The 13368-nt window shown below is 46.7% G+C and overlaps 2 protein-coding genes across 3 annotated transcripts; both read right to left on the reverse strand.

Annotated features, from left to right (window-relative positions):
- Positions 1-1269: 1269 nt before the first annotated feature.
- On the reverse strand, positions 1270-9635 carry adnpb (activity dependent neuroprotector homeobox b). Of its 2 annotated transcripts, none has more exons than XM_088369230.1 (4): positions 9187-9635; positions 6671-6787; positions 5007-5099; positions 1270-4925 (listed from the first exon to the last, which is right to left on the reverse strand). In XM_088369230.1, the coding sequence occupies exons 2-4, from the start codon at positions 6776-6778 to the stop codon at positions 2052-2054; spliced, it is 3075 nt and encodes a 1024-aa protein (XP_088225356.1). In that variant the 5' UTR covers positions 6779-6787; positions 9187-9635; the 3' UTR covers positions 1270-2051. The 2 variants fall into 2 exon arrangements, with proteins under 2 accessions (XP_088225356.1, XP_088225355.1); XM_088369229.1 differs by having other exon boundaries at positions 9177-9635.
- A 661-nt stretch (positions 9636-10296) lies between these two features.
- Positions 10297-13304, reverse strand: dpm1 (dolichyl-phosphate mannosyltransferase subunit 1, catalytic). Its single transcript, XM_088369716.1, has 9 exons — positions 13115-13304; positions 12803-12902; positions 12677-12710; positions 12503-12579; positions 12385-12410; positions 11942-12037; positions 11792-11860; positions 11513-11627; positions 10297-10959 (listed from the first exon to the last, which is right to left on the reverse strand). Exons 1-9 carry the CDS (start codon positions 13243-13245, stop codon positions 10855-10857), a joined length of 753 nt encoding a protein of 250 aa, XP_088225842.1. The 5' UTR covers positions 13246-13304; the 3' UTR covers positions 10297-10854.
- Between the last annotated feature and the right edge of the window lie 64 nt (positions 13305-13368).

Here is a 13368-nt window from a genome sequence, read left to right on the forward strand (position 1 = left end):
TCAAAGTAAGAGCTTTCCCAGTGTGCCTGCATAGCTGTACAGTCAGTGACATCTAGTGGACAAAACGGCACACTTGTGCGAGTTTAGCTAAGGAAGTTGAAATGCTGCTCAAATATTGCTTGTGCAGTTAACAAAGTTTTCTATGATTGAGAAAGTTTGAACAGATCGTTATTATTCATTGCTCCTTGTGGGATGGGGGTGATGGATTCCAACTCATGATCTGGTGCGTAAATCTGTGTCCGTGTTTGTTGGCAGCAGAAAATAGGCACAAGCAGTGGCCTTAGGTCAGTTTGGTTCTCTGCCCTTTCACATAACCACTGTAGAAGGGGCCTCTTGTCCACTCCTGCGCATGATGCCCACATGACCCTTTCCTACAAGTGGGTGGGTCCTGGGGGGGGGCATCTGGGGGTCAAAGAGGTGTACACATAGACAGAATAGCCCAATCAGTTTTCCATCAATAGGGGGCGCCAGACTCCCACAACCACTCCATATCTCTCATCCTCGTCCATTCTCTATCAACCCTGCCTCACCCCTCCCTCTTCTCACCTTCCTGTGACTCCCCCATCTCGTCCCCCAATCCCCTCCCCCACTTTTCCTCCCCCCCATGGAAGGCCTGCTAAGCGCTCCTTCTGCACACAGCACTGCAGATGAGGCCTCCTTTCCCTCCCCCCCTCGCTCGTCTGTCTCTCCTTCTCCTCCTCTCGCTCCTTACAGCATAGCAACACGAACTAGCCAGCATGGAGACCTCTCTTCCCCTCCATTTTGTCTTCCTCACGACTAGTCACTAGGGTGTGGGACAGCAAAGGATGGGATCAAATAACCTCCACCTCCAATTAAGTCATCCCAGCCTCATCCCTGCTCCACCCCTTTAAGACTTGGCAGTGTTGTTTTTGTCGAATGTTTTGTAAAGCAGCGGCCCGGATACTCCGGCTATACCGCTTCCAAAATATGGATGAGGAAGTAACCTGAAGTCTATGCTGCTGCTGCCCTCACACAGAAATGTCCTTTTCTCTTTTCAAGTCTGGATGCCCTGTGACAGCATCTTGTCTCTCACAGGTCAGTCTTGACATGACAGGATGTGGCTTTGAGGTGACTTGTTATTGTCCATCAAAAATATAATTGCGTGTGGTGTGCTGTGTTGGTCATTGAGCACAACACACTATAAAAGCACAGTCTCTGTTCAAGAAATAAATGCTGTCTAGATTCTTAATAAGCATGAGAAAACATTCACCGATCCATCCAAATTAAATCAAGCTGGTTTGGCCAACATTTCTGTGAGAAATATTCACAACACTTTATTCTTAAATGCGCAAGAGGAAAATAAACTTGTGTAAAACCAACACACATGAATTAAAGAAACATGAGGTAAATATATATTTTAAAAACGTGATGGTTACCATCCAGTCATCAGTTGTGTGTGTGTGAGTGGGGAAAGGAGCAAAGATAACAAGTAACGCTAAAAAACAGCAAGTAGATTGCAGTCATGGCTAATGCGCAAAGCTGCGAAAACACTAATCTGCTCAAATGAGGAGCTCTGTGCAAAAAAAGACCAATTTTACAGAATTATTTATTCATATCTTATTTTGCAAAAGAAAATAATACTTTTAATTAAAAAATAAAATTAACATATAAGAAAAGACCATCCACCAAAGCAACACCAATCATGAAGCATACTGATGTCTACCTTAGACAGCAAATATCCAAGAGGAGATGTATGGCCATCCATGTCAAAGACTGTACAAATTTACAACTTCTTGGAAACACGAGGAGGGTTGGGGGGGAAAAAAAAAGAAGGATTTTCTGGTCACGTTTACAAATCGAGTGGCTAAATACACACTAAAGCCTTTTGTTTGATGACAGCCAAAATATTTGATATTCCTAGCTTGCTCAGGGTGTACTCCTTGACCTCTGCACATTGTCTGGTGCCGTCGGGTCAACAGAAAAGTCATCGGATGGCTTGTTTGGAGTTCCTTCGTGTGTTCCTTGGGTCCAGGTGAGGCAGATTTGTTGGTGCGGGGCTGCAGGTCTTCAAACCGACGCCTTGTTAGTAGTCAGACCTGCTGCTGCTTGCCCAGCTGTGCTCCGTCGCCGCCCCGCCTAGCAGACGAGGGTACGAATTTGGGAATAATGATGGGCAGCGAATCTCTTCCTTGGGCTGCATCGGTGGGCCCGAAACCGTTCTCAAAGTGCACCCCTTCATTCGCGTCGTCATCGTCGTCGTCGTCATCATCCTCGTCGTCATCATCCTCGTCATCGAATGCGTCTTGCGTTGTAATGTTGGCCTCCATAGTGAGTGCCGCTCTCTCCTTGGTTCCTGGAGGTTGACAGAACACTTGGGACGACTCGCCTCGGACTTCCTCTTCACTGTCCGAGTTGATGGCGATTGGCTCGGTCGGGTCCTCAGGCGTTTTTTGCAGCAGTATGCTGTTGATTGTCTCGGTTTGGTCTCCTGTAGTGTTCGGTTGCGGGGTAAAACCCTTGACGTTGGCGGCGACTGACTCCTTGTGCCTTTGGCGGGCTCGTTCTGACAGGCCCAAGCGTGTCCTGGACGTGCGCCTTCGGTCCGTTTGGCTCCAGCTCGCGCCACCGACCCTGTCCAATGCCAACTCGTGGTTCACTTTGCTAAGCTCGTGCATGCTGAATCCGAGCAAGACGGCAGGGTTGTGACTTTGGCATTCCCGTGTGCATTTCCTGCGCGTGTTGACAAAGTGGCTGGAGATGTCCGACTTCCACAGCCACAGACCGGCCGCCAGCTTCTCCACCTCTCGCTGTGTGGCGTACGGTGCTCGATTGAAGTAGCGCGTGAGGAATGCCTTCCTTGATTCGTACGAATCATTTTCTAGTCCTTCCGGGTCTAGCGCGAGGGCAACGGGCTCATCCGGGTTTTCGGTAAATGAACCGTTCATATCTCTCGGGTGTGCTCTCTCCCCAGGCGGTCCCCGCCTCTTCTTTTTTGGCGGACTAATGTCGGCGCTCTCAAAAGCGATACGTTTCACGGCGCTGCCCTGACTGATTCGAGAGACGTGAGCGGACTTCTCCTGGCCGTTGTGTGACTTGCCTACGCCACGACAGTGCACCAAGTGTAAGGTGATGGTGGAGGCAGTCATGTTACTGGTGTACACACCAAGGCAGTGAATACACTTGTAGGTCAGTTTCTTCTCTACCGGGTGGACAGTTTGAATGACCTGGTGCTTGTCTCTCAAGTGGTGGGCCAGCGAGTCCGAGATGGGGCCCTTGAGGATAGAGAAGCAAAGCGGACAGAGGGTCTTCCCTACGTCCCTCTTGTACGGTACAGACGTTTGTGGCACATTCTTGACGGACGCACTCTCGGGTACACTCAAGTGCATTTTAGGCGGGTGCTGAGACAATAACCTCTTGGCCGACAGCAGGGAGGTGGACAGGGAAGGTGACACGGGCGTGTTGTGGGCATGAAAAGCCACAGACTCCTCTGGGGCATCTTTCATATTGTAGGTCGTCACAATCAACTGAACGTTCTTTGGGTTGCCCTGTTGCAGGGTGAGATCGAAAGTCAAGGGGGAGTCGGTGCGAGGGCCCACCGACTCGTTGGGGTGCGACAGACGCATGTGCGCCACCATCTTCTCCACGTCGTTGAAAGTGGCGCGGCAGTGCGGGCAGGACAGGCCATGTATGAGCATGTGGTTTAACAAGGTGTCACTGGGGAGATAGCGGTTGCAGTAGAGACACTTGCTGGTGAAGTTGTGAATCTTCATGATGTAGTTGGCCACAGCGGGAACCTTCTCGGCTTTGTGCTCCTTCTCAAAGTGAGAACTGTACACGTTCTCTGGGAAGAGCTCGTTGCAAATGGTACAGATTTTCCACTTCTGGGTGTAAGACGTGCTCAGGACCGAGGAGCCGCTTTTCTTGGCTGTGATTGATGCAAAGGTGGTGGCAGCCGCCTGGACTCGTGAGCCCAGGGGGTTGGACTTGAGGGAGGACGCGCCGCTGACCACCACCGGGCTCCGCAGGCCGCCTGCCGAAAAGTGATGTTTGGCCGAGTGGGGCTGCAGAGAAACCTGGGCGTTCCCCGGGAGAGTGGCCTTGGGCTGTTGGCCAGCAAAACTGAAGGGCTGGTTGCTCCCCGCCTTCAAACCTACTGGCTCGTGTTTATGGCCTGTTAGGAGAGTTTGAGAACCAAAGCTCAGCTTTGAGACACCGGCAACTCGGACCATCTGCTGAGAAGCCGACGGCCTAGTGGTGGCCATGACGGCCCCCTTCGGGCCCATCCCGATAATGGTCTTGTCCCCGTGAGTTTTCGGGGGCATCAGTAGGATGGGTTTGGGCCGGGGGACGATCACGCTGGTGTGTCCAATCATGGCAGTCACCTGGTAGCCGATCCTCTCGTGGTCCTCGATGACATGCTGCACGAGCGTCTCATAGGTCCTTGGAACGAACAGACACTTCTTGCAATGGATCTGATGAGTTGGAGCGCTATTTGCACTGCTACCCTCTGCTTTGGCGGCGGCTCCGCCATTTGGAGTGCTGGTCTTCTCTCCCGGTTTTGCGATGTAAGGCTGAGCCACCTGCTGGAAGTGTTCCCTGTAGATGTGCTTTCGCACCACATTGTACAAAGGGTCCCGGTAGGTGCACTTTTTGCAGTAGTACACGGCCTGTTCGAGGGTGTCCCCTGGCCTCTTTAGGAGGCCATCCTTCATCATGAGACCACTGGTACCGCCCAGCATGGCGCCGGGACCCTGGCGCACGGCGTTGTTGCTGGGCATGTGGAAAAGTTTGATGTGCGTCTCCAGGCTCTTTTTGTTCCCGTTGTATGTGCAGTAAGGGCAGTTAAGCAGGATGTTGTTCTCAAAGTCTTCGCTGTGGACATTGCGGAAGTGGCTCTTATACGCTGAGAAGTATTTGGATGAGAAGAGGCAGCCGGAGCAGCAAAAAGGTTTGGATCTGTAGTCCTGAGGCACAATGGGAGAGCATTTTACAAATAACACGAGACATTTCTACATTGTGGTCACGACCACTAAAAGGCTACACACCTGGACTTTGGTATGCGATGGCTCCCACATGCACACATCTTCCCAAGAAGTGTGCTTTATGTACACCTCTGGGGGGGTATAGGCTTTAAAGTCCTGCACAAAGAAACATTTGATGTCAAGCTTTCTCATCTGCGTGCCTTTTAAAACATGTTACGTAATCTGTTTTGACAACTACTTTAACGTCATCTTTTAACAGCCATCGCTGTACATACAGGACTTATTTGTAAAAGCTGTGACGAGCTATCGGCTTTTGAGTCTAGCATGCCCTCCATTTAGCCTCAATTGAGTTTGAATGCTTCTTTGTCTATATGTGCCCTGCCACTGGCTGGTGTTCACTGCCCAGTCTAGGTTAAAGCCCGCCTCTCGCCCGTATCGAAATTCAACAATGTTTTCGATTTAGGCTTCTGCCGTTTATAAAACACATTAGAAAAGATGAAATAGGATTGATGTACCGAACAGCGCCGTGGGTATACAAGTTGGTGCAGCGTTTGGAAAGCACCCCCAAATCCCCCTGCCTTGCTTGCAGCAAGCGTCTGACGCATGGTATTCTGCGCTCCCTGAACGTGCTTTAACATGTTTATTGACACCTCAGTTGGAGCTTCAGAGCTGCAAAATATTACAAGATTGTCCGTTTTTATTCAGAATCAGCCACTTATCACAGGTAACTGAGACAACTTCCGTCTCCTTGCCCACATAGTGGGCAACGCAGAGTGTTTCAAAGAGTGGGTTGTTACGCTGCAGGAAACTGGACCGTCACTGGATAAATGCTGGTCTTTAATCTTGCCCATCGTGCATTCCGCATCTCTGGGGCAGTGGGCTGGCCTAGGCACTCGGCTTCTCCGTGACGATTGTATGAACTGTCTGAGGCGGCGCTGACCTTCCCTCCATTTGCATGACCAGCGGCCGCCACTGGGTTAATCAAGTTCAACCACAACTTTCAACTATTTATTTTTCCCACGATCGCCCAGCCCTAGCTGCAACACTAATGAGGCTACGCAGTATAAAAAATTGATCAATAGATGCAGTACAGGCTGTGTTCACTTTTCCAAAGGGCACCGTTTCTATGGCAAACGGAACTCTAAGATGTGAGCAAGTCAGAATGTGCTGTAGTCCACTGCTGACACAGGAGGACAGGAGCTATTTGCATGCAAACTAATTCCAGGCCATAAATATAAAACAAATAAAAACTTGAAAGTAAGGCGGTAACCTCATAATGCTCACTATGCGGACGAGTTCATTGCGCACCGGTCGTAACCTCGAATCTTTGGATGACGGGACCGTCATAAAGGGAGAATAAGATGTTTAAAGGTCAGGAGTAGGTCAGTGATATGTTATTCCATCATATTAAAGCTGATATAAAAGAAATGTAGTGGCCTAGTCGCGTTATTGTGTGCACTCTACAACTGGGCTAGGCCCCCTGGTGCTGAACGTGCTTTTCCCGCAGAGAGCGTAATAGACAAGCTACTTTACCCCTTAATGATCCTCATTATTTAGCCGACACCGCCACAAATACAAACTACCGGTGCTCCTAAATATTAGCATGAAGTGATGCTTGTAAGACGATGGAAACATTTCAGCAGTTTACACAGTATTTCTTCTTAGGTCTAGTGCTTCACAGTTGAAATAAATAAAACGCCCAAATAAATGTCCATGTGCTCACTCACCTCTAGGTGATCCTTGCAGTACTCCAAGCCGATGTCTCCCAGGGCCCTCTTGACATTTTTCCGAGCTTTGCGTAGACTGCTCAGATTATTGACGGGGAGCTGAAACATTCTGGTGGCCTGGTTGAGAAAGACACAAACATTGTTGGACTCTGTTTTGACACACGCACACAAAATCAACAACAAACCATTCACACTCAACCACACCTATGGACAATTTATCTTGCCTGAACTTTTGTTTGCACCACAAACGTCACACGTTATTATGCCTCCTCCTTGAGGTTGTTTTTAAACATGTTCTTGATTGTTTTTAACGTCTACTTAAGTGGGTACAATTTTCCAATGGTAGGGAAACGTGACAAACCCGGTCCTCAAGGGTCTCTGCCCTGCATGCTTTAGCTGGCTCCTTCCTCCAACACATCAAATTCAAATTATCACATCATCACGAAGCTCTGAGGAAGCCTGATCACGATTCTGCATGCTACACTTTTACCTCCATCCATTCATTCATTTTCTACCTACCACACAGGTGACAATTTAGAATTGCCAACAACCAACATGCATGTTTTGAGAGGAGGCTCCCATTCAAGCACAGAGACAACATGCAAATTCCACACAGAGATTCAAAACACCAACTTCAGAACTGTGAGGCTGATGTGCTTGCCACTTGTCACAAATGTTCTTTGGAAGGAGGACTGGTCATAAAAATAAACCTCAGACGGATTTTATCCCCAAAAAATGTAGGTTCCAAATTTTAACTGATTTTCTTTTGCTTCGCCTTTGGAACAGCAAATGACTCAGACATTATTCAAAACAAGTGTTGCAGCTTGCTATGTTTTTCCGTCTGGGATTTGCTTTATTTCTTCTGATAACAAACACGCTTTGAACCTTTTTTTTTTTGCCCAACATGAACTTGCATCCTCATCCATAAAAACAACTTTAAATTCTTCCTGTCATTTCATTGAAAACCATGGCCTGACTTCTTGTGCTTCAACCTGAATTTTTTGCTTCACAATATTGGCAGAATTTGCAAATGTACAACTTTAGAGCTTTCGCTATATTTGCTAGGTTAGAGCAAAACGGTAAACAACAAGACCCAGGTGTTTTCCATTTACAACCGCCCTTGTTGCCTATTCTATTTATTACCATCACACATAGATGGCGCGAGTGAGGAGCTCCATTATATAATGTCTGACTTTTCCTCTGCCTGCTTTCCCTCCCCTCCTCTCCTCTTTCTGCCTCCCGATACCATCACACAGAATGGCGCCTCCTATTGAGTCAGCGGCAGCCTCTACAATATGTCTGCAGTGGAGGGAGGGAGAGAAGGAGTAATCAGAAGAGGGAGAAAAGGGAGGGAGGGTGTGGGAGAGGATGGGCTCTGGGGGTGAGGAAGGGTGGGTTGCTGAGAGGATGAGGGAGGGAGCGAGCGAGCGAGCGAGCGACGGAAGCAGAGGGGGGATGGGACAGGGGAGGTCGAAGAGACTGCCTCAAAGGGAATGGGGGAGGGAGGGGAGAGAGGGTGAGGCCGAGCAGAAGCAGAGGGAGAAAATGGAAACGGGTGAGGGAAAGCAGAGAGAGGCGGGGCTGCTGGGAGGAAGAACAGGAGAGAGGGAGCATGAGAGAAAGAGAGAGAAGCCAAGACTGAGTGGGAGGGAGAGAAAAAGAGAGAGAGAGAGAGAGGGGGGAGGGAGAGAGGGAGAGAGAGAGAGGGGTGGGGGGAGAGAGGGAAGGAGGGAGGGAGAGAGAGGAAGCTGGAAGAAAACCACCTCGATGGATACCAAACATGAGATACCGCCTCAATGGATACCAAACATTAGGGCCTGCAAAAAACCTTGATGGTCCACCAAACTAAACATGTCTCCTCTATCTAGTCAGCACACTCAATGGGTATGTGACATCATGCCCTCCCCCCCAACCCCCTAAAGTTTGGGATGCCCAGATGAACACTGGGTGACACCAGCTCAGCTTTAATAATCATGGGGGGGGGGGTGAAGTTCGGATGACAGTGACAGTGTCCCTCACTTTTTTGGATCCAAAACATTTAAGTGTCACCAGGAAGACATGTGTCAGCCCCAGCACACCCCCAGGCAAAAAAAGAAAAAAAATGAAAACGATGTAAACAAACGGACACGTTTCACCCTTCACGTTTGTTCCGTAGTGCGATTTACACCAGATTCTTAGTGTGATATGCCCACGCCATCATATTATTCGAGTGACAGAACAGGAAAGCTGCTGCTGTTTGACAAAGAGTGCCCAAGCAGCGCGCTACACTAGCTTAGCATGCTAAGCTAACCAACAACAAGGCTCTCGATAGGAGACGACAGCTATTTTTATTGCTTGTCCGACAATGGGCTCTTCCTTCTTTTGACTTCTTGTGACTTTTGATGAGAACTCATTTTATCCTTGTCTCGAACTCGTTTTTTAAATTAAATTTGAGCAATTTCTTCATCGTAGCCGGGTGACATTAGCAGCTAACGACAAACTATGTCATCGTGACAGACAAGTTTACCTGCTCTTACATCCGCGCCTGGCGTTTTGAGTGGACAGAGTCACCGCGGCGGGGACGACCGAAGCGGTGGAGCGACTCTTCCACTACTCCCGCTCGGTTGCCGATATCCTTACAGGTGAGTTCCAAAGTAGGAGGAGAGAGTTAAGTCAGTCAGTCAGTCACCCCGCCGTTGGTCTTCTCGCCGACACGGGCTCTCTCCTCCTCCTCCTCCTCCTCCTCCTCCTCCTTCCTCTGCTCAGCAAACAGGAACACACGCGTTCCTTGCCTCATATGACAAAGTAAAGCTCGTCGAGGACGGACACGCGATGAAGGAAACGAAAAAGAAATCTCTCATCATGTCTAAAAAGCTATGGAAAGCGAGCTTATGTTAATAACGATACGCTTCTCTGTCCCATTCTTCTCTTGACAGACAATACACATCCAGGCGAGATAGTGCCCCCATCCAAAATGGCGCAAATAGAAAAGCGGACGTGACGTAGTTGTCTGATTAGCGTACACCGTCCGAATTGTCTCTCGCGCGCGGTTATTTAAAAGTCGACATTTTCCCCACGCGAGCACTTATTCCTCGTGACGTTTGATGAAATCACACAGACCCCGTAGTTTTATTTGTGCTCACAGCGTTGATCGCGTGGGGCTAAGTGAAAATTAAAGAAGCAAGCTGCACTGCAGTTGCGCCATTTTGGCCAACAGCGGGCGTCCTCTTCAGTGGGGCTTCTACTGGTTTACGCATGCGCACCAAATGGACTAAATCTACGCGGATATCGCTGTTATAAAAGATATTTAAACAATCACCAATTCACCCCTTTATCATATACCCTATGTATCAATTATGTAGTACAAGTAAACAAATATATGAATCAATCAATATCACACGCTTATCAGTGGGTGGAATTCGTGTCCATTCCGAGTCGTTCTTTTCTCGACTTTTGATGTCGATATAATATGAAACTTTCCGAGGGTCGATTTTTCTTTCTTCTTCTGGGCAATTCCCAGCGTCACATATTGTCCACGCTAAATTGTTCACAACAAATGGTTCCCAAATTGTCAATTTTTGTACATGTGAAGCCCTTTGAGATTTGCTTGTGATTTAGGGCTATATAAATAAACTTGACCCTTTAGCTCTGTTGTGGGATTTATTTTTTTATTTTTGTTAAGTTGATGAACAACCTGCACATTGTGCAGTGAAACAGTCAGTTAGTATATTGCAACATCATCGGTTAAAAAAAAAAAATGAAAGGAATCACTGTCGCCCCTCCCATTTGGGATGCATCACATCTGGCAGAATTAGACTCAAACAACTTTCTGGTGCCTTACATGTACCCTTGTGTATCTCAAACATTGTGATTGAACATAATTGGTGGTTTATTCAAATTGTTGATGGCGCACCCGTTCTGACATCCAGCATTACTTTTGTAAAATGTTGCCTTGGGGATGATGGGACAGCATACACACTTTGTGCAAAGTCAATTGAGGAGCACAATGAGAATGTCCAACTCAAAATGGCCTCCAATATCAAGCGAATTAATTCACTTCTAACTTATGGGTGCTTATAATTTATCAATACATAAAACAAGGTTGAGGAATCTTTTTCATATCACAGGCCACTTTAAATTGTATCACGTTCTCAATATATAGTTCTCTCAGGTCATAGATATACATGGAGATATATATGGATTGATCATGTCGTGACAAAAAGCGTGAGCAGGCCTTTCACAAATGACACAATTTCATTCCCTCCCAGTTTGGATTCGCCGTAGACTCGATCCACGAAAGAGATGGGAACCTAAAAAAGAAGTCAAATGAGTAAACCATTAGTCTCCTCAAATTCAAGACACCCCATGTCAGATAGAGCAAGGCAGCTGCAAAACAGAACCTGGCTTCCTACTTCATGACTGTTTTACGTTTGAGTATCACCCTCTATTGGTGGAAAGTTGATACTGCACCCAAGCAACCAAATCAATCAGAACGCTTTTCATTCATCCATTATCCGAACCGTTTTATCCTCACAAGGTTCATGGATGTGCTAGCCTGACGGAGATCTCAACCTGTGTCCTCAGTCCTCAGAAGGAGCGGTATTAACCATTCAGCCATCCATTGCATCTTGTGAGCTGTTGCAAATCTGATTAGTCAATTCTTGGATGGAATAATCAAACCTTATGATCATTTATTAAAAACAAAAAAAAATCAATAGTGACAGCCTTAGTCAGTTTCAAGTGAATACAAGAAACCAATATTCAGCCCACCCTTTCTCCAAATTCCATTTAGTGTGACCCTCTCCAGAAAGACCCCAGATAGGGAGAAGTCTTCCCAGGCCTGGTTTTATGCGAATAACTCACCTCTCCAACAGTGTAGTTGAGCTGTCTGGCTCGGACAACCATTTCCATTTGAAAGACGTAACCTTTGGACACGCAGCGCTCAACCAGACTCTCAAGGACTTTCTTTTTATACAATCTGATGTGCACATAAGGCAAACACATTAGGTGTGTTACATGAAATGATCTAATTTCCTAAAAACGGGCTGAAAATGGTTACATATTTATGGAAAATAACATTTTAGATCTCACTTGAGGAACACCCAAAGAAGGTGAGAATCATTTGGTCACACTGAAGCTTACCTAAAGCTTCCCGTGAGGTCTGAGGCTCCGGGTCTCAACAGCACTTGTGTCAGAAAGTTTGCACCCCGGCTGAGTGCGAGACAGAAACGAGAAAATGAAATGCCTGCTCGGCCAAGTTTGTGCACGTTCCCATCTGGTCACCTTTGTTACCTGATGAGTTTCCTGCGCAGGTCCCATCCATAGACACCGCCGTTGCCTCGGTATCGTGTACCCGACACCAAATCGTAATCGCCTTCCTTCTGTTTCCTGAACAATGACACAAAATGTGATTGTTGTATAAATAAAAACATTTAACTGCTTATCTAGCATGATAAAAGTGTTTATACAAACACGTTAAAGCTTCACAATATAATTCATCTCGTGGATTGGCCCTCACAAAGATGAGTGTATAAAATGCTAACACCACAACTCACGCCCAGGTGCTCACACATATTTTTCTTGTGGTTGCTTTGAGGAGGACTTCAACAAATGGGAATGAGGAATATTGATATGCTATGCGAGTAAATTAAAGTGAGCAGATTTACCCAGTGAGTCAAAGTATCACGGTATAGCAGTTAAGAATGTGCACCCCCCCAAAAAAAGGAAATACTCACGCAATGAATTCTGGGATGAATTTGGGCTGGAATAATAATAATACAAAAAGAAAAAGAACATTCATATTTTGTTTCCTAATACATCCTAATTGACAGTGAATGAGTAGGTTGCACTCACATGATGGGAGAGGTCAGCATCCATTATGAAGATGAAATTTCCTGTTGCGTGCTTCATGCCATGGATATAAGCAGTGCCTTTTTATATTGAGGGGCAAGGGAAACAAGTGTCCATTAATACCTGTAACGCACAATTTTTTTTTTTTTTCTTTTTCTTCAACCATTTTGAACTCACCCAGGCCTAACTTCGATGCTCGTGGCCGAAGAAGCTTTGCAGGAAGAAAACGTATGCATGTTAATAACCCGAGCGTCACGTATATGTGCAAAACAAATAAAATAATTAAAAAAAAAAAGAACTTACAATTTTGTCTTCGCCATATATTGTTTGGAGCTGTTCGGCCACCTCTAATGTTCCATCGGGGCTTCCGTCGTCAATGACGATAATTTCGTATTTGTAACCACTGAGAGGGGAAAAAAAAGTTAATAATGCGATGCTGCAAAAAGTCAAGCAAAACTCAGTACATTAAAATTCAACGTGCTTGTGCAATTTTTTCAACCTAATGACAGTTGATTAAAAAGCGAGGGGTCGAGCTAGATTTAGTGACAGCTCATCACTGGGTCGTTTAGCACAAAAGCCCTAGCCGAGGAGCTCTGCTAGTTCTCCTGAACTCACCTTTCATCAAAATATTTCACCAAAAGCCACACAATCAAAGGGAGGTTTTCTCTTTCGTTATAGGTGGGTAATAACACTGAATATTTATCCCCATTGCTTGGCTTTGAGTTTGAAGTCTTCCTGGCTGTCATGGCGACGTCCGCGTCGCTCACCTCACCGCTTGCGAAGTTCCCTATGCTGGACGAAGTGCAAAATCACTTCCGGTTTAGTAATTCCAAAGTAATTTACAAAAATTATAAGGAGGCATTGTATTT

Source organism: Syngnathus floridae, chromosome 2 (assembly GCF_059516105.1).
Source record: "Syngnathus floridae isolate MCC-2025c chromosome 2, RoL_Sflo_1.0, whole genome shotgun sequence".
Classification (NCBI taxonomy): domain Eukaryota; kingdom Metazoa; phylum Chordata; class Actinopteri; order Syngnathiformes; family Syngnathidae; genus Syngnathus; species Syngnathus floridae.

Bases quoted from the DNA above. Each gene is read 5' to 3' on its own strand.
- adnpb (XM_088369230.1), bottom strand. From the start codon at position 6,778: ATGTTTCAGCTCCCCGTCAATAATCTGAGCAGTCTACGCAAAGCTCGG. The intron at 5,100-6,670 runs GTGAGTGAGCAC...TTCTTTGTGCAG, and splicing joins ACTGCAAGGATCACCTAGAG to GACTTTAAAGCCTATACCCC. The intron at 4,926-5,006 runs GTGTGTAGCCTT...ATTGTGCCTCAG, and splicing joins CATCGCATACCAAAGTCCAG to GACTACAGATCCAAACCTTT.
- dpm1 (XM_088369716.1), bottom strand. From the start codon at position 13,245: ATGACAGCCAGGAAGACTTCAAACTCAAAGCCAAGCAATGGGGATAAA. The intron at 12,903-13,114 runs GTGAGTTCAGGA...TTCCCCTCTCAG, and splicing joins GTGAAATATTTTGATGAAAG to TGGTTACAAATACGAAATTA. The intron at 12,411-12,502 runs GTGAGTGCAACC...TTATTATTCCAG, and splicing joins ATGCTGACCTCTCCCATCAT to CCCAAATTCATCCCAGAATT.